Source organism: Dreissena polymorpha, chromosome 13 (genome assembly GCF_020536995.1).
Source record: "Dreissena polymorpha isolate Duluth1 chromosome 13, UMN_Dpol_1.0, whole genome shotgun sequence".
In the NCBI taxonomy this organism is placed as follows: Eukaryota; Metazoa; Mollusca; class Bivalvia; order Myida; family Dreissenidae; genus Dreissena; species Dreissena polymorpha.
In genome coordinates, this window is record NC_068367.1 from 4,862,855 (window position 1) to 4,884,927 (window position 22,073).

At 34.7% G+C, this 22,073-nt stretch overlaps 1 protein-coding gene across 2 annotated transcripts in view; it reads left to right on the forward strand.

Moving 5' to 3' along the window:
- The first annotated feature begins 1,122 nt into the window (after positions 1-1,122).
- The window catches only part of LOC127855961 (calcitonin gene-related peptide type 1 receptor-like), a 75,459-nt gene continuing 54,508 nt past the window's right edge, over positions 1,123-22,073 (forward strand). For both annotated transcript variants that reach the window (XM_052391899.1, XM_052391900.1), the window contains exons 1-2: positions 1,123-1,339; positions 1,583-2,035. In XM_052391899.1, coding sequence (XP_052247859.1) covers positions 1,741-2,035 — 295 coding nt within the window. In that variant the 5' untranslated portion in view covers positions 1,123-1,339; positions 1,583-1,740. The remainder of the gene's footprint in view (positions 1,340-1,582; positions 2,036-22,073) is intronic.

Genomic DNA, 22,073 nt, shown 5'->3' on the forward strand with positions numbered 1-22,073 from the left:
ACACAGTTTACATTAGTCCGTCAGAACATGACACACTAAATAGTGTCCCGTCAGAACATAACACATCGAGCATTGGCCCACCGGAACATAACACACCTGAATATTTGCCCGTCAAAACATGACATTATCATCAGCTCAACAAAATGTTCACTTTTACATATCAATACCCCAACAGAACTTAAGATTCGGACGAATATCAGCACATACAATGACAGAAGCCCACCATAAAATTAGTCGACTTGAACAAAAGTGGACCAATACATTAGCCCTCCATGAAAAAATAAGCCACCAGACGGGAAGTTTCATGACATATTCGAGTCTTGTTTAGACGCGTTTTGTAATGTGATGATCTGTATATTGTCTTTTATTTTTTATTAATTTATTTTCCTCTACGTTAACCTAAATATGCAAGTAGCATTCAAGCTGGATCCGTTGACCCGTTAATATGAGCGCTGGAATTTCAATCTGAGATAGTTCGTTCTACTCCAACCTGGCCATGTAGTTTGCGTTGGGATAGGTTATGAAATAAATATATTAACTAAATGTAATGAATATAAGTCTTGGAAAAAGGGACCCATTGCATGTGCGTTAAGTGTCGTCCAACACTAGCCTTTGCCATCCGCACAGCTATTCAGGGACGACACTTTCCGCTGTTATGGTAGTTTTCGTTTAAAGGAAGTCTCTTCTTAGCGAATATCCTGTTAAGACGGAAAGGTTTGTCTTTAATTAGCCTTCGCGGACTGCACAGGCAAATCAAGTAAGAAACTTAACACACATACATTAAAACCAGTGTTCCTTGGGACTTATATCAAATAAAAATATAAGTATATTTAAGCATTTAACTATACCCGGTGAACGGTTTGGTTCAACTACAGAAACGTATAAAAAGTCTGAGTAGGTTAACTGACCGCCTTTATATGAGTCAAGTACTATTACAAACTGCGAAACATCCAACAATAAAACATGTTTTTAGCATGTCAACTGTCGTTCTATACTCCTCACTCTGGGTAGCTGCGGCTGATAAAAGCAAGCATTGTATCAAGTTTAAACTTTAGTTTAAAAATAGACATGGAAATCAGGTTGTTTAGGAAATTATCTCTTATTGTGCATGATAGCCATACCCCGATCCTACGCTAGGTTGCATTTGGATACTGAATATATTTACCCGACTGGTTAGAGCTCGAAATCTGATATGTAAAGTAATTTCAATCTTTAACGGATGTTCATGTTTTTTTGGGTGAATAAAATTAGTTACTTATACAACGGGCTATAATAGACCGATACCTTTCAAGGGTAGCATTGAAAGCGTTGTGGTGGAGCCTGGATATTATAGTCAAAGGTGACCGTTAAGCGGGCGATGTGTGGACTTCTTATTTATATTGTATATAACTGCCGAACATTTATGTTTAACGTATTTGAAATTATCTTCAGATCCAACGTACCTTATATAAATTAAGTACAGTCGATGAAATCATTATGCATTCAAATGTTTAGATAAATAGTTACGTTTCTCTGTTGACATTTTGAGTATGTGTGTGAGAGAAGAAAGTTAATGTGTTAAATTTATTTGTTTTTATTTCAGATGACACAAGATCCAATGTTGAAACGAATACATCAATAGCCGTTCGTAAGGGAACATTGATTTTAACACAGAGATCGATCAAACGTTTACATTAACGCTTAGATCAAACGCGTTGACATTAAAGAAGGATTGTTTTTGTGTTGTTAAAGTGAAAGCGTATGCGCACCGATATGTTGTCCAATACAGAAAGTGTTACAAAATCAGGCGTACATCAACCTTCGACTTACGTTGGAATTAAGGACGGAATTAACGTCACTGTCCGAACGCCTGACTATGGCGATGTTGACAACGGTATTCCGGATTACAATGACGATAGATATCAGTTGATTGTGAGCAGTTATGTGCACAATGAAAATGAGCTTGCCAAGGATTTTATTTTGGACTACTCTGTTTACAAGTCTGTCTTAAATAAGTGTAATGACACTCTCCACAAGATAGATCACCCAAACGATGGTAAGACTATTTTATTGAACATATGTTTCTTCTTGTGTATGTACATATTAATAGTGAACGCATGATTCACAGATACATATAGTTTCATCGCAGTTTATGGCAACACTCGTCACACCTAGAATCATTACCATCAATATCATTATGTTCAACATCATCATTCTCATTTTCATCATCATCGTGATTGTCGTTGTTATTATTTTCGTAATAATCATCAGCAACATCATCATCATCCAACATTATCATCGTCACTATTATAATATTATCCCCGTTTCTTCTTGTAGTCTCCAATCTACGATAATCATGAAAACACTGGTTGTTGTTGATCATTATTATGATGGTGGTGATTATGATGATGATAATTATGATTACTTTGTCGACAATGATGGCGATGAAGATCATGATTATAATAATGATGATCACTATCACAGTGATTGTAATGATGACGATAGTAATTAAGACGACGACTAGCCGAAAGGTACTCTAAAACTCATTATCGTAATCATCAGCATCATCATCAGCAGCAGTAGCAGCAGCGGAAGAATTAGTTGCAGCAGTCACATATTCATCATCAGTATCATAATCAACAGCAGTAACAGAAACATCAAACTCAATATCAATAATGCATCCAATGCATCATGATAAATACAATACTTTCAATCGCCTTCATCATCATCCTTGGAAAAATATTATTTTATTTTTTTGGCGAACCACATAAATAACATTTAAATATTACCCAGTTACATGCCATGAACATTAGAATGTATCGTATTTTTAATTCTGTCTCAAAGGTGACCTGTTTTATGCTGTCTGCTAAACAGGCCAACATTTGAATTTCAGCTTCACATTACGTTTGTCTTTCGCCTTTCTATATGGCAATATCTTTGTGCCAAATTGTTTGGAACGTTTACATTCATGATGAAGTTGTTTCCATAGTCGTTTCTTAAAATTAAATAATTGTTTTGTGTTCTTCTTCATATATTTGTTCGCCTAATTAAGTGTCTGTGTTTTTTTTTCAAGTATGGTGACGAATCATTGTGAATATTGAGAATTGTTTACTAGTCACGCTTCGATAACTTCACTTCAACCGCACGTGTTTAAACTTGACTGATACTCAACTTGCGTTACAAGACTATCCTTCTATAGTATATTGTGTTCTAGCTAAAGAAACTTCAGCGTACAGTTTCTATAGTATTGACATACCTGTATAAAGTCGCGCCAGTCAAAAATCATAAAAGCGAAATTTAAAGTTATGGTAGCCAGAACAATTTGTGTACCAACAATGCCCCGGGCTTTGCGAGCTTTATTACGCATATCGACGGTATCTCCCTTTACATAAATATATATTGAAGCAATTCATATTTCATAGTTTCCCAAATATAAATTTTTGGCATTATTAACGTGAGTGGATGTTTTTTAAACAACCCCTATATTACTAAACTGCTCAGAAAAATGTGTTTGAGACACGTGCCAGTTTGATTCGAACGCACCCCTTTCGGAAGCGCTCTTCGCAATTGAAGTATTTGTTATCATGCTCTTGATAAGTTCGGAAAAGGAGCATCTAATCAGCAGGTACAAACAGAAATGACTGGTACTACAAAATAAACTTAACGTCCAGAGCATCCTGAACATGACATACATAAGTTAATACTTAGATTAGCATTGCTTTGAATATATATTACCATATCGGTCTTCGATATGTCTCCTCCATGCCAACTAGATGACAGATGTATGCGGTTTGATTACATCGCTCGTAGCTACAAGGTCATCTGAGTATTGCCCTCTTCATACATAACATGAGTCTAATGACAGAATTATTAATGTCTGACTTATAAGTTCGCTACCGTTTTAAGGTTGTGTATACCTTTAGGTCTGCGAAATGCGTTGTAAGTGTAATGTCGTTTTACCTGCTTATGCATATAAGGCTTTTTTGCAGAGTTTTTTTTGCAAACGAAATGCAACCGCAACATAAAATCTTGAATTCAAAGTAGGTATTATACATAAGTCTTCAGTGTTTGTGTAATAGGACACCGGAAGACGTTTGCAGTGCCTTATGAACATGGTATCAATGTCAATATGTGGTATTAAATAATTTATTACACATAATAAGCTACTGTGAATTCAACGCGAAACGCGAGGCAAAGTTATCCAGCATTCCGCATGTCAAGTTAGCATAAATGTGTTTGCGAGCGTTTTACTAAGTGCGTATCCGTGGTCTAGTGGAATCTCAGGGGTCGCTGGTTCAACCACCCGCTCATTCTAACCTACTGAATGTAACTAGACGTTAGCATGAGCCGTCATTGTGAGGTGCGTTGTACATGGCGCTTCACAGCGGACACTGAAAGACCGAGTGTCGCATCTGGAACGCATCGTCTCCTGTATCTCGCATTATCCCCCATGATCCAACCAACTAGTCGTCTGGTGACAATTGCAAAAAGGAAATTCCATGTGCTAACGATACAAATGAGCCTCTCCCTTTGAAAAAGAACTTTATGCATGTGCGTAAAGTGTCGTCCAAGATACGCCTGTGCAGTCCGCACAGGATAGTAAGGGACGACCTTTTCCGCTTTTATTGAATTTTTCGTTCAAAGGAAGACCCTTGTTGACGAAAATCCAGTTTAAGCGGAACGCGTTTTGCCATATTAGCCTGTTTGAATGTCACATGCTAATCTGTGACGACCGTTAGCGCACGCACATGCATTAAACCCCTTTTTCAAAGAGCGACGCTAAAATCTATTGTTACGAAGCGTGTGAACTACAATTTTTATTGATGACCCGCTGATCACATGGTGTTGTTTTGCTTTCATCTATACTAGTTAGGAGAATATGTTTGTAAGCTTTTGTAAACCTTGATATCATTTGAATGCACCACGCGAATATAACAACGAATGTAGCTTATAGCATTACATATTACTATATACTGTAACGGAAGAACATCACGAAATAAGCTTTTAAGTTCATTTCACAAGATCTGAAGATACATTAAAGTACAATCACTCTAATAACTTATTGTCATCAATGCAGCAATAAATCTTGTTTTTGTATTCCGGTTAGGAAAGCGGTCGTTTCGCGAACAATTTTGACGTAATTAATGGCCTTTTAACGTCTTTCACATTTATTAACGTACTGACGTAAGTAGCAGTCATTGTGGTGTGCGCTACACTTCGCGTAACATTTATAACGAGATTGTCTTCAAGTGGATAACTATTTTGAATGCGTTGATAAACATTGTGCGCTTGTGAATATGCCAGTTTCAAAGGAGTATATAAAGAAGGAGTACGTATCTGATTATTCTGCTTATGAAGAAGTCTGGCGAGAATGTAACGAGACCATATCCAGAACAGATAATAAGCCAGAAGGTATTTTAAGCGTCTTTTGTAATGTCTCCTTTATATCATCAGTATCACAGGAATGAACTACTGTTTCACAATTCATACGCAACCTTATTATTATATTGTTAAAGAAAGTTTTACAATATAGAAAAATAGTTAATAAATAATATAAATTTTTAAGAAAGTTTTGTAGGAATTTAGAATTGCACGCTTTTTTTGTTCGACTGGTCGTTTCCATAAGCCTGATACCGAAACAACATATACACATTCCCGTTTATGCCTAGTGAATTTATTTTCAAAATTAGGAATTTCTCTATATATATTTCTATGTTTAGAATATTTCTTACAGAAATTCCTTTAAGCAAACAGCGCAGACCCTGATAAGACGCCGCATCATGCGGCGTCTCATCTGGGTCTACGCTGTTTGCCAAGGCCTTGTTTCTAGACGCTAGGCATACAGGGGTTAAATCAGTGCAATCAGGATAACACTCCGCAAAAACTCAGAACCGTCCACCTATAACGATGACAACAAAAATAACCCTGATTGCGCATGAGAATGGGATTTTAACTTTTTTTCTGCAGCATTCGTTCTTCAGGGGCATTTCCTTGTTATCTTGTAGGCATGTCAAAGGGTGCAATTTATATAATATTATTTAGAGTAGAAATTTGTATTAGCCGACATCATTTATTTGGAGAATGAAAATCGTCCTTCTTTGTGATGTCGAATTTTTTTGGCGTTTTGAAGATGTTGTTTTGCAACCGCTATAAATACTTGATTAAGAGAAAGGAAACACTCATTTTGGAACCGTTTGTAACCAAACATGAGCCTTTTTCTGAGAAAACTGGGCTTAATGCACGTGCGTAAAGTGTCATCCCAGATTAGCATGTGCAGTCTGCACATGATAATCAGGGACGACACTTTCCGCCTAAACTTGATTAGCCTGTGCGGACTGGGATGACACTTTACGCACATGCAACATTATCATCGTCACTATCACATTTCGTTTGTTCAGTAGTATGTACATGGTGAGATTATACAGTTGTGCGAGTGATTAAGTCCATTGAGTAATAAGCTCAAGGATGCTTGAGTGATGTTTAAATATCATGATACAAATACAAGTTGCAACCGTGTCGTTTTCAGTACAATACAAATGTTTGACTCAAATACATAGCCGATACAAAGAGGCAAAAATAAGGATACATTGGTAATTGATAAATTACTATCACTTCATAATATTTATGTAATAAATGTAAATGTAATTGTACATTTTAACTCATTGTGTTCGAAATATATAAAACATAAATAAAGTTGCTTGTACACGTTCTGTACAGATGGAACAACTTGCAGCGAAAACATGGTCCGTTCCAAAAACTACGCCTTTAACATTTAGGATACAATACATATGTTTTATACCAAAATCGAACTAAATTAAACATATAAAAGCGGTATATATATACTCAAGTTTTAGGTCTTGTAGCAATATAGTTTATATCAATGTGAATAAGATAGTGCACATCCTTATAATATCGCTGCGAATTAGATGTGAACACACAATAACATTAACACGACTATGGGTATAGTTTAAATACAAACGGTATGCATAGTTCACTATGATATGTCTTTATCATATTGAAAGATCGCATGCGCTTCGTATTATAAGTTCTTACATTAACTTACGATCATATTTTTCAGTACCATATTCTAGCATTATAGAACACGGACTCCTAATAAGATCTCCATCATTGCATTGAAAAAACAACTTTGGAAAGCGTTCATAAATTATGTGTGTGACTTTTCAAAATGAAGCATATGGACTAATGTATTTGATTCCTAAATGAATGAGACGAAATAGTGGCTTAACTGTGGGGCACGTTTAAACATCGTTCATTGTCTGTTTAACGTAACGCTAACACTTCTTTCCTGTTGCTTAAACTTCTTTTCTACTTGTGCAACTTAAGATTTTTAATGTTAACATTTTTTAAGTCTAAATCAAATTTTGACCATGCCGAGTTGGTTATTATTTAAATTCAGCTAAGATGTAACCTGCCCATCACATGTGTTTTTATATTAAACAGGTGCCTAACAGTAAACAGTAAACATTTAACTAATCTTATATCTTTTTTTAAATTACGTCTTTATGTCAAGCGTATGACAGTGTAACCATGACAACAGGATTAATGGGATTGGTAGTTGTATATTTCACAATTGTTATACATAGGGAAGTCATTAATCTTAAAAACTTATACTTTTTACAGCATAAATCATTTCTCTTTTCGCGCTTTAATTTTATTAGAGTTTGTAATTAAGTCGTTTAAGTACCGAGCACGAGAAGGCTAACTTAAGATTCAGATATATTAAATATACTTCAGTCTTAAAGGTCCGTGTGACCGGTAGATTTTCAGAAGGATTAGTCTAAGTTTAACTTCAACATTGTTCTGACATAATTCACTAACATTTGGGTCGTGCTCTGTGAAAAAGGGGTTTAATGCATGTGCGTAAAGCGCCGTCCCAGATTAGCCTGTATAGTCCGCACATGCTAATCAGGGATGACACTTTCCGCTTTTATATTTTTCGTTTAAAGAAAGTCTTTTCTTAGCAAAAATCAAGTTTAGGCTGAAAGTGTCGTCCCGGATTAGCCTGTGCGGACTGCGTTTTCTTAATTGGTCCTTAAACACTTATATGTACCTGAAAATTAGTCTTTAACTGAGTTCTTTGTTTGCAATATATGTATTTGTTGTTTCCAAAGCTTGCTTTTTTCCAAAGATTCCAAAAAATACATAGATATCTTTTAGAGTACATGTTTTCTTTTTTATCGTTCAAACATGCAGCAATCACAAGTTATAAATTGCCAGTAAGCATGTTGTGATGAACACTTTCAAAAATAGGTTATCATTTGTTTTCGATAAATGTTAATTGCCTCCTTCAATTTTTGTATTATTAAATTCATTTTTGTTAATGGCGCCTTTAAAATTGGCAGGTGGCTGACATTTGTATAGTTGTATAATGTCAAAATATATTATCATGACTAATCAAACTTCTGTGATCAATACTTTAAAGAAAGTCATTAGTACATAATAACTTTCATTAAAGTATATTCTTGGCGTTAGCCAGATAACCCCAAATATAGCATGTTTGGGTGAAACTGGCAGCTGAATCTTTACGGTTTTACGTAAGGAAAGGTCATTAAAAAGTATAGAGCACTTGGAATAAGGTACAGCGCGCTTACAAACCATCGATAAATTTATAACATTGCGATGGTTTAAAGCACTTAAATCTTACTTAAACTTCTTCGACATAGTGACTTATGACAAGGCTGACATGTCATAGTTATAATGCAAATATTTAGCAATCCTTAAACGAAGTATTCGTGACAAGTTAAGTCCTCTTCAAAACAACACTTCATGTTTACCTTGGGCAATGCAGATTTTATATAAATATTATGGTAACGACTCAATGGTACATACATAATAATAGATTATTTAAAAAAAATAAGGAATTTTGTTAAATGTAATTATTGCATGCCCTCTTGATTGCAAAATCAACAATTCGCTCCACATAACCACAATTCCAATTAGGCGTGATCCGTAGTGCAAAATGTTTGAGCTGGGAGACGCTATATTATTTAGTTTATGGTATGAAAGTGTTGACGATCGTAATAGTTACATTACTAAAGTACTTTGCATCCAGGTTACACCGCTGAAAAACGGTATAGGCACATTTATTAATGACAGTTGTCGCGTCAAAGTTAAAAAATTAAGAAAAATTATGCTAAATGTTAATGTCCTTTATTATGTTTAAAAGATAAATCATATAAATGAATTGAGAAAATCAACCAACATGTGTGCAGTAACGTCGTATCCTTTTTTAGCTCGACGAGAAGTTGGCTCCACAAAACTTGTGGCACATGTGTATTCATGTTTACTGAAATATGGTATTATAATCGTAACGGTACGGATACGTATACAGAGTGATTTTGAGTCTTTTGCAAAATTGAAGAGATATTTCAAGGATCTGAAGTATTTAATAATTGCCGTGTCAAATCATAAAGTCACGGATTCGATCCCCACCGATGGTGTCCGCCAAGCGACCGGGAGGAAACGGGTTCGATCCCCACCGTGAGAGCGTTCTTCAGATCTCCCCCAAAGAACCCAAGTACTGGTTCTAGGCCCAGGAAACGGACTCGATAGCGTTTACTAGTATATAATCCTTAGGCTTTCGATGAAATCGAGCTTAAATAAATAACTAAAAAAAACTAAAACATAAAGTCCTTAATGTAATCTAGAATGCAATTTGTAGCGTACAGTATATGGAATACGATAATCAAACTAGTTAATTCAGTGAACGAAATAGAAAATTAAATCTGGTCTATAAGCGCGAATGGTTAACATTAGAAAAACATGTCAAAGTTGTATATCCGAATAATTACAAATAAGCAGCGCTTTGGGGAAACGGGGCATAATCCATGGGCGTAAATTGTTGTCCCAGATAAGCAAGTGCAGCCCGCAGTCCGGTCATTAGGATCAAGAGTTAAAGGTCTTCTGCTCGAAATGTTCCAATTAGCAGATATCGTACACTTACTTAAACGTTAATTGTTATTTTACACACGTTATTTTCTCGCAATGCTTTTCCTCGTCCACATATAATATCAGACACATTTAATGCAGCAAATCCAGATGGTAAACATCACGATAAACAATTAAAACCCGCAACAAATATCAAAAATGTGGTATGCAATATGTTCTTCAACATTTTTGCATAATCTTGGAAATATTATGGTTACGATGATTGGTCGTCAATTCGCTGATGTGTATGATTAGATTATTGGTCAACCTAAAAGCAACTACTGTCATACTGTATTGCATAAATACATATAACAATTAATTGATATCGTTTGCGTAATTTATCAACATTTGAGTCCATACGCGCACCTTAGAACGGAACACAATCGATTAAAGTTGAACCCATTTATGCCTGGTGGACTCTCCCATCCTTCTAAATTGAATCAATTTATTTCAAAAATTACGGATGTCTAGTAAAATTATTTCTTTATTTAAGATATTCCTTACAGAAATTTCTTTAAGCACTCAGCGCAGACCCTGATGAGACGCCGGTTCATGCGGCGACTCATCTGGGTCTACGTTGTTTGCCAAGGCCTTTTTAGACGCTATGCATAAATGGGTTAAGATGAATTTTAAAAGACGCCCTCCTTTTCTTCCACAAAAATAAATCATTTGATATTCAAACAGAAGAAAATGGAAACATTAAGCAAGTACGTTCACAGCAAAATACGCGCTGCCGGGAACACTTAGGCAGATTACACAAAAACATAGTTATTACCTGTTTTTTTTCATATTCACAATATCACGTCTCAGCAAAATAAAGCACAAGCGTTGACCCATTCATCTTTAATTTGTTTTAAATTGGCTAATATTCTCTCGCTCAATATGGGGTATCGCAGACACTTGGTTACATGCATTGTTTTACAATGTTGTGTTTTCTGAAATATATTAAACATAATTATTTTGCTTATATTTTAAAAAACCATACCCTTGCCAAACAAAGGTGCAATAGACCAAAAAGTTCACCATGTACTCCACTTGTTTTCGTTTTTACCGACCAATATGTTTTAGCAAACGTAAACGTATGCTATAGCCTTAGACTAGATTGAGGATGGTTATAACCTAAGTCGGATGCAAAGCGTTGTAATGAAATTTGCATTGTATTCCGTAAATAATGTTCGTCGTTTGTTTATTGGTGCTGGGCGCCACCACCCACCTGTAAAACGTAAGGTTAAAACGTAGTATCTCATTATGCCCTATCTGATGCTTCATATTAAAATATTACATCACACACACACCCGTTTAGTTGACTGCGATTAAAAAGTCACTTTGAGATGTCCATTATCGGAGCAAATCAAAGTGCTGATTCAAATCGCGTGAAATAATGTAATTTTAACGCGAACTGTTGTGCGATGTCGTTATATCCTAACAACGTTTGAGTTTGACTGTTAATCGCTTAAAGATTAGGACTGATCGATATAAATAAGTATTGGCCAAAGGGGTATGTATTGTGTTGTGCGCTACCATTTGCGTACCCGTTACATCCCGACTATCATCAAGTGGATAATTCTTATGAATGTTTTGTGAAACGTTGTATTTTTGTGAATATGGAAATTCCAAAGGAGTATATTGCTGATTATTCTGCTTATAAAGCAGTCTTGACAAAATGTAACGCCACCATATCCAGAACGGATACTCAGCCACAAGGTATTTAAAGCGTTTTTAATTAAAATCTCCAATCGTATTATAGCTTTGGCATCATTGTACATACTTGATAACACTTTATATGCAATATTGTTTGTATATTAATAAAGGAAGTGTAACAGTTTGGAGTTAAATAGTACTTACATTTCTAACCTTTAAGTTTTGTATTGATTATACTTATTTTAGTATTTCATGTAAGCACAGTGCCGTCTGGTCTATTCTTTAAGCTGTATTCGAAACAAAACATGCAAATTGTAAAATTAGTTACATCTGGATAACAATCCGCAAAAAAATGAAACAATGAGAAGTAATAGCGCTTTTCAATGGATATCCAACAATAGTTGTTGGAATGTCGTTTAGCATACAGGATTTGTATGCAAGCCCATTATTGCGACTGAGAGTGTGTTTACAACTGTTTTTCTGCAACATTCAGTTCTTCAGGGACATTACAACATCCTCCTTTTGCATATCAACGGTCGCATTTGGGATCATATTATTGAGAGTAGATATATGTCTTTGCCTACAGCACGTATTGGGAGAATACAAATCATTTTCCCTGTGATTTCGGCCTTTTGTTTTCTTTCTGAAGATATTTTATGCTACAATTATGCGCGTTTTTTTTTGTTGCAAAGAAGACAATATCAGTTTCGAATTGTAATATGAAACCTGAATGAAGCAGCTTATAAACATACATAGATATGCTTTATTCAAGAAAAAAGGCATTATTCCCATCATACCACATATAATACAACACAGAGAAACATATTAACGGTAGAGCTGATAATTATGACATTCTATACAGACGTAAGAGTGAAAACATCGCCCATAGGTCTAACAAATTCAAGATTGTAGATACACTTTTTAATGCTTATCAAAAGCCAAACTGATATACACATTAGCGGCAAACATGTAGACGTTAAATGGAGCAAGTTCTACATTTAATAGCATGGTCTTATATTAATTCGAAAACGATAATACAAATCATTCTATTATTTTTCAGATAAGATATGCACACACAGTGTCATTAAAACGTATTTGAATAGTTCCCATTCCTAGATATACATCATAATATGTTTAAAGCATGCCCGTATATATGACTTATTTTTACATGCCTTACTTATACAACATTCATAATAAGTTCAACAAGTAAGCGTCCTGCATTTTGTTCACGCGATCATTTATTCCTGCAGCAACACATAGTGCGTTGTGACACGATTTAATGCCTATAAACATAAATAATCAAAGCGCTGAAGGCACCGTAGGTGTTCGCTGTTGTATAAGTTTAGACGCAACTCAGTTTTAAAAATTATGTTATAGCTTTTTATTTTTCAAGTTTTAAATGAACACAGCCCATTCAAATTTATAAAGAGTGTGTCTTAAAGCACAGGTCGAGATGTGTTTTTTTAATCATTAATAAAAAATATAATTTAAGCTTCATTTTGGGAAAACAGGGCTTAATGCATATGCATTAATTGTCATCCCAGTACCAGAAACTCTCATTTAACTAAAAACATTTTAAAATCAGAAATGTCGTCCTTAATTTGCTTGTGCGCATTGCACAGGCTAATCAGTGTGCACAGGCTAATCTTATTTGACATGCATTAAGTCCCGTTTTCCCTGAAAGCAGCCAATATGTACAGATTTCAATGATAAACACTAGACTGGCCAATGTCGTCTTACAAGCTGAGCTGTTAAACACTATAAGTCATATACACCAGGGACCCTGTATAAACCCACTGCATGTGGTGGCTATCTTTCCTAGCAGACGAGTATAGCTTTTGTCGTCTGCAACAGGCAGTGGTTGTCTTTCCATATAGTAGTTAAGCAGTTGAGAGCAAACTGATTTGCAAAATATGCTCTGTAACATTAGTGTAAGCTAACGCTCACACTGATACATGTTAACTGTTATCCGAATCCTCAGAGACTCGGTGCATAATTATGTTGGGATAGGACACATTAAAGAAGAAAATCTCACTATTTTCCTGCAACTTGAAGACCGATGACAGTTTATGTTAATTAACCCATTTATGCCTAACGTCTAGAAAAAATGCCTTGGCAAACAGCGTAGATCCAGATGAGACGCCGCATGATGCGGTGTCTTATCTGGGTCTACGCTGTTTGCTTAAAGGAATTTCTGTGAGAAATATTCTAAATATAGAAATAAATATACTAGACATCCCTAATTTTGGAAAAAAAATGATCCAATTTACAAGGATGGCAGAGTCCACAAGGCGTAAATGGGTTAACCGTCTTGTATGTGGACATTTTTGTTTATGGTACAAGGATTTGGCTTGAATCAATAACATTAAAACTCGGCAAAGATAAAACTGTAAAAAAAACTTTAAATGGTTCGAATGATTTTGGTATGACTGTAGATATTCGTATTGAACTGAGCAAGTAGGTAAACACATCGCGCGATTTAATGTTTGCAACTGTCAAGCTGTATCTCTTGTTTAAACGAAACATGCCTTTATTAATGACGGGGAATAGAGAATAGATGACTGTAGGAACGCACGAGAGATAAGCTGTGATCTTCTACGTTAATGTATTGTTCGATACTGCCAGTTTTCCTTATCAATATCCCTTAATGCTAGGTTGTTGTAAAGAACAAATTGCAACCATAATATCTACTTCAACATCATCACAATTGCATTTAAATCTTAAATCGTATTTTAAGCAGACGAATGAAGCAAAGCCAACTGTAGAAGATGTGTACACTTTTAACAATACAGCGCATATATATATTTTTATTATATATTTTTTAACAACATACTTTTACCAAAATTATTAGCAGTCGGTATCCTAAAATTCTAGAATATGTTAATGAAATCTCTGTGTTTTAATAAATGTAAGATCGTATCATTTTTAGCGCAATCAAAATTTTACTTTAAAAATATATTAAAATAAAAAATAGTTAAATAAAATATAGTTTTTAATAAAAAGTTTTGAAAGTAGTCAATATTTTTTTTGTTTTATACATTTGATTATTTATGCAACTGTCTCCTTCAATTGTTGTATAAGTAAATAAAAAATTGTTTTGAGCTTATATTTACTATTTCCGCGTCGTTCTAGAGTTATTTATTTTGGCTCTTTTTTTTTATAAATGTTTGTAAATTCATATTTGTAAACTTTGATAAAGCCCATTTGGGCGAAATATTAGAATAAAAGAGTGTTTTGACTATTAAAATGTATATCCTTATCCCTACTGAATATTAAACTAAGCATTTGTCTATAGTTAGTTAATTTTTGCTTTTATCATATATGAAAATAACTTCTTTACTTTGAATCATTTTACGCATACAACTTGTGAAATCGGACATAAATTGAAATGTTTAACAACTTTCGCTGTCCAAGTAAGTTTTATCACATTGAAACTATTTAATATTGCCAATGTTATATGCCGTGAAAGTTTTGTCTGATAAAGCTCTTAAAGCATATCACAACTTTCAGTGATTTAGCAACGTACTATTTTGTTATTTTATTATTGTTGTGTATGGTTTAGAAATATGGGAGTATATGACTTTAAAGAAATTCGTGTATAACGTTATTACTTTCAAAAAATATTTAAAGTTTAAAACGGTTTGCGTTTTTGAAAAAAAACGTGTAGCAATTCTTGATCGGTTACTTTTATACCTTAACCCATTTATGCCTAGTGTCTAGAATAAAAGGCCTTGGCAAACAGCGTAGACCCAGATGAGACGCCGCATGATGCGGCGTCTCATCTGGGTCTACGCGGTTAACTTAAAGGACTTTCTGTAAGAAATATTCTAAATATAGAAATAAATATACGAGACATCTACGTGGTTTCTGTTTTGGTTTCTACTTGGTCGCTGATTTAAAGCCAATTGATCTTACTTGGAAATTGCTCTACGTGGTGGCGGATGCTATTTTTGACTGTAAAGCATTGCGTTGGGTCATAACTTAAATATCATCATTATGGTAAAGTCACACTATAAACAAAAACAAAAATAATTTTAACAAGTACAGAGTATTTTTGTAACATTTAAATATGATTTACTCTTTTTTATGTTGAAATAAAGTAATTGAGTTCGCTCCCCACAACATAAACCCCCGTTTGGCGCGATCGTAAGTGCCAAGGAATACATGTATATAATATGCACGTGATAACAATTGATATATTCACTTTACTTTATCACTTTGCCTTCAGTTCATACCATTAAAAACAACCAATTACCTTTATTATGTATGATCGTCGTTGACAAAATGACAAAATGATGATATCAGCAATTTGCCCATTTCGTTATCTCGTCAAAAGATAGAGAACGATGTCCATGTAACAGCATTGGGCTTCTCTCGTGTTCAAAGAGTATTGTGATGTGATTCAATTGATAGATTTTACAACATCAAAACTGAAATCGTATCAGGCACACCATCACAGTTAATTTTTATAATATAGTTTTCTAATATTAAAGTGGTATATCATATTAATAAATTGAGAACACCATACTAAATCAACCCGTGTTCTGTATCGTCCTGTTCGTCTATAGCTCGACAAGAAACGAATAACATACACATTACATTTTCAAATGGTGTTTAAATAACACTGCAAGTCGCACGCGTATAATAATGTACATAAACACTAAAATAGTGGAGCTATAATTTGCCTTGAACAACACTGAAAAGATATTTAACCCATTTATGCCTAGTAGACTCTTCCACCCTTCTAAATTGGATCAATTTATTTCCAAAATTAGGGATGTTTAGTATATTTATTTCTATATTTAAAATATTTCTTACAGAAATTCCTTTAAGCAAACAGCGCAGACCCATGCGGCGTCTCATCTGGGTCTACGCTGTTTGCCAAGGCCTTTTTTTCTAGACGCTAGGCACAAATGGGTTAACTGTTTTGAAGTATTCAATTACTGCAGTGTCAGATCGTAAACCCCCTAGTTTATGCAATATGTGACGCGTAGTGTTTGGCATTTGAAATGCAAACTAATGAATGCATAGAACCAAAGATAAAATGACAATTTTGTCATACTTTGCGATCGGTACACATTTTAAAACAATTGTAGCCCCATGACCCATGTCCTCAAATATTAATAATAAATATATCAGGCTCTGTGGGAACAGGGCTTAATGCATCACCGTAAAGTGTCCTTCCAGATGAGGCTGTGAAGTCCAGCTTGTATGGGGTATACAGTGTAGAGATTGTACTTTGTCGATTTGCAGTAGCTCTCTCGGTAATAAGCCAGACACAGCATGTTCTCATCTTGGACCTTCACCAAAGCACACACTAGTTACTGCTTCCGGTGGCGGGCGAATGAAAGTGAGGGGGCTGGTACGTTTCGTCCCACCAGCTGCAAGGTATTGGAGATGATACGAGCGCCGCCGAGATTGACCCAGGGTCACTGAAAGGAAATTAAGAGGACAAGACAACAGAATACCAAGCCGGATCGGTCAGGGCCCGGAACAACAACGACCTGGCATTCTACCGCCAGTCTGGGTGGTTTCAACACGTTATCTACTGAAATAAGACTTCGATCAAGTTGTCAACAAATAGAATAACGACAGGAACATGGAACGTAAGAACACTCCATGCGTACCGCGAAATGCATGAGCTGAAGCACATCGGACTAGTCGTGGTCAGGGGGCTAAATTGTTTAGTATTTTTCACGCTGATATGTTAAAATGTTTACGGCCGTGTGATGAAAAAAACCTTTAGTTAAGTAGATTTGTAACCTTGCGTGAAAAGTACGCATTATTTACGAAGCTTAAAATTCAAACGTTAAAAGAATCGAAACATGCTTAGTTCGTTCTTTAAAAATTTAGCTGTATTTAATATCGTCGTTCGGTCAAGATTGTTTCAAATGACAACTTTGCCATGACATCATGAATATTGTAACATGTTGTAAAACTTCATATTAGTTCGGTATTGTTTAATATTAAAATCTAACGCTAATTTTTACAATAAATATCTTAAATTAATTCTTCATATTTTTCCGAAATATTTTGTTAATTATTTTTTATTTCCGCACATTGGTATTGAAAGGTCTTCTTCACAAATGTTCCTAATATAAAAATCCCATTTATCATGTTACTTATCTGGAATGTTTTGAAAAAGCAAAACAAAAAGTAAAATAAAAATAATCCGCGAACTATAAAGGCAAAAGCGAGAAGGTGCTATACTACTGCGCTAAGCATGATTAAGTCATTCACAGCGATCAGTAAACGATGTATTAGTATTGAACGTATTTTCCAAACTGTTTCCTAATTGTTAAGGAAAAGCTGTATAAACGCTTTATGATATTACCGATTTCGAATGATGATTAACCATTTATGAACGAACAACACAGTTTTCTGATAAGGGAGCTATTTCGCAATGTGTTCACATTATGTGTAAATTCGTGTGTGATTCTGTGACTGTTATTCTTGTTCGTCATTTTCCAAATCTATTGAAGAAGTCCCTTAAAATTGAACAATGCCAAGCAAATTTAACTCACTCGATTATGGAAACCCTAAGTAATTTAAGTCGTTCATGTAACAAATTCGCAGAATTGTAGTTTTTACTATCCTTCATTTAAGGATATGTGGAATGAACAGTGTAGGTTTAATTATGACTGGTTTTTCGTTTAGCCAAAACCCTTACCCAATGTTAATTTTCATTCATATTATATTAATTGTCAGCTTTTAAAATCGATGTGAACACGGAGACATTATTGTATACCAGTTTTTTTTTTTTAAAGCAAATCAATGTAACAAACACAAATGTGACTTAAGCAGCATCTAGCAGAAGCAAGAACTGCCATAACAATCTAGTTTACTTACAATCACACACATAAGGGCCGAGCTCTGTGAAATGGGGGTTTAATGCATGTGTATAAAGTGTCGTTCCAGATTAGCCGGTGTAGCCTGCACAGACTAATCAGGGACGACACTTTCCGTCTTAACTGGATATTTGCTAAGAAGAGACTTTCTTTTAACGAAAAAAATCATACAATCGGAAAGCGTCGTCCCTGATTAGCCTGTGCGGACTGCGCACATGCATTAAACCCCTTTTGCACGCGGCTGATAAAGTTTTTCTGCAATATGTTTGTGCCCGCTGTGCGTGATAATTAATGTATGTTAATTAACGAACCGACTAAGCGCATGAAAATACATAGTTATATGGGTTTAAGAGTTAAAGGTAATATGGGGTTAAGAGTTAAAGGTATTTTGCTCGAAATGTTTTATTTAACAGCTAGAGTCAAATATTTTTAACGTAATTTGTAACTTTTACACAAGCTTTTACTCGCAAGCTTTTGATATGTCAAATAAATAATCAGACTATATGAATACAACAGATCAATAACAACACAGTACAATACGTCGACGAATCCCAGACATATGGTATGCAATATGTTGTACAACATTTTGCATTAGCTTGGAAATCTTATATTTACGAATATTTTTGTGCGATTCACTGATATATCTCGTTTTATCATTCGTCAGCCTATAGTTATCAAAGCCATGCATTGAATAAATACAAAGAAAACAATCTATTGGACTCGTTCCCCGTAATTTATCTTCACTAGGATCAATACGTGCCACTTAAAACGGAACACAATCAATTAAGGTTTTAGATGAATTGTAAAAGATGACCACTTTTTTTTTGTCCTACAAAATAGATCATACGATAATTGACAAATAGAAAACACAGAGCAAGTACGTTTATAGCACCATGTGCAGATGCATACGGGATCAGCGTATTAATCCAACAAAATAGATCATTCGATAATGGACAAATATAAAACATTGAGCAAGTAATGTACGTTTAAAGCACCATGTGCACAGGCATAGGGGATCAGAGTATTCCATTTAACAATACATTTAACATTGTATTCAATTATGTAATGCACATTTACAATATCAAAACGCAGAAAAAGGAAATATATACAACCGTTGACCCAATAGTTATGCAAAACAAATTTCGAATTGGCAAATATTCTATCGCTCAATATAATATCTCGCTGACACTTTGTAATATGAGATGTTCAAGAAAGCATAAAAATATAGAAAATTTCAAATTGGCTGACTGGCATCAAGGATGTTTACATTTTTTAAAAATTAAATTTCACAATCACTCTATGTGAGATACTTGCACTTAAATTTAGTATATTTTTAAATTGTTAAAAGATTTTATTTTTTTTCTCATTTATTTTTCACATTTCTTTACATTGTAGTTTACATCCATAATTACTAGAATACGGAAAAACATAAGAAAGTGTATGATAATAATGTACATTTTGAACTATAACATATCAAATATTTAGCGTATGCGTGATTATACTTTAAAAATTGTTTACATTGCCAATGTTAGATAAAAAGCTTTGTGATTTATAGCAAAAACATAAAACTAATAATTTATGTTTACTAAACATAGAGGTTTTATATCTAGAAAAAGTAAAGAAAATATTTTACAACAAGATTTGTTTCAATGGAATTGTTGTAAGTATTTGTTATTGTTTTTAGAAGGATTTTTTTTTTTTTTATTAAATTGTTAAAAGATTTAATTGAACAAAAATATGTATGCTAGATATTAATCAGTGGATCTTCTTAAAAAAGTTTTTCTTCTGCCCGAAAAGGAAAGATTCTTTTTTCCTGAAATTAATGCTACCGTTTATTTCAAGAAATAAGTACATTTACATTTTCTAATATATGCCATAAGTTTCCGTTTTACTGTCTAGAAGAAAGGGTTGGCGTTTCGAAATAATGTTAACAAATGCGGTTACAAAAAGATTGTAAACACATGACACCATCTTGACTGTAAACACAGTTAATACATGTGATGGCCTAGAATGTAAACACAATTGACTGTCTAGATTTGAGAAAACACAAGTGTCTGTCTAGATTGTAGTAAACATATGTGGCTGTCTATATTCTTAGCAAATGTGACTATCTGGATTGTAACCACATATGACAGTCTAGATTGTACACCTATTTGCCTGTTGAGATTTGAGTTGGTTATATCAATAGTCGGATACAAAGCCTATTGGAAAACGGGGTTTAACGCACGTTCAGTCCGCACAGACTAATAAGAGTTAGAACTTACACCGGATTTCGTTTAGAAGAGACGTAATTTACACGGAACAAATGACATTAAAGCGGAAAATGTAACTCTTGATTACCTGTGTGGACTTTACTTGCAAATCACGGCGTCACGTTCTGAACATGCATTAAGCTCCGTTTTCCCAGATCGCGGCTCATTTTTTAACATAATATTTTATGTTGCGTTCTTAGAAAACTTGGCTTAATGCATGTGCGTGCATTGTCGTCCCAGATAAGCCTGTGCAGTCAGCACAGGCTAATCTGGGATGACACTTTCCGCTTCTATGATATTTTTCGTTTACAGAAATTCTCTTCTTTGCATTAATCCAGTTTAGGCGGAAAGTGTCGTCCTTGATTAACCTGTGCGGACTGCACAGGCTAATATTGGACGACACTGTTCGCACATGCATTATGCCCAGTTTTCTCGGAACGCGACTCATTTGATGTTGTGCATGTATGCCGGAAGTGATTAACCATCTTTTACACCCAAGATTTTAACAATCTCATAATGTACTGTGAATGCCGCTGATTTTTTTTTTTGACTGGGCATTAAAGGTCCTTTTAAGATGACCTTTGCAGTAGCAAATCAAATTTTTGATTCAAAATATTATGTAATACACTTAAAAAACGTTTCACGAAATTCTCGTGCGTTTTGATTGTTAATCGCTTATTGTACTTCTATATTCATGGTTATCCACCTGAAAGTTAATTGTGTGTTATTTATTTCTGAGGCTCAGTTTGATAAGCGTTTTCTTTTAAATACAGCGTCTATTGTTTGCTGTGCAGCAATCAATTTAACCCATTTATGCCTAGTGGACTCTCCCATCCTTCTCAATTGGATCAATTTATTTCCAAAATTAGGGATGTCTAGTATATGTTTTTCTATATTAAGAATATTTCTTACAGAAATTCCTTTAAGCAAACAGCGCAGTTCCTGATGAGACGCCGCATCATGCGGCGTCTCATCTGGGTCTACGCTGTTCGCCAAGGCCTTTTTTCTAGACGCTAGGCATTAATGGGTTAATTGGACGCATAACGACGGAGCTGTTATTTTTCGCAAGGCTGTTTGATTGTGAATGTTGTCTTTAGATCGTAGCAAGGTTTCGAATTTTTTTTTCGCTTCGGGTTAATGACTATTATGATTAAGTTGCTTTTAAAAATACATTTTACACGGTAGACTATGCAGACGGATGATACGGGCGAACCTCCAGGTGAATCCGTAACATTAACAAATCAATTGATTTCCTACTGCTCTTAAAACGCACAATTTGTTTGCTTTTTTATATTGTTATACGTCGAGCGGATAGTGTAATAAAACCTCGACAATTATGCATAAACAATCGACAGTAAATACGTTGAACAACTAAATTGCTATCAACTTAATGGGACAATAAACG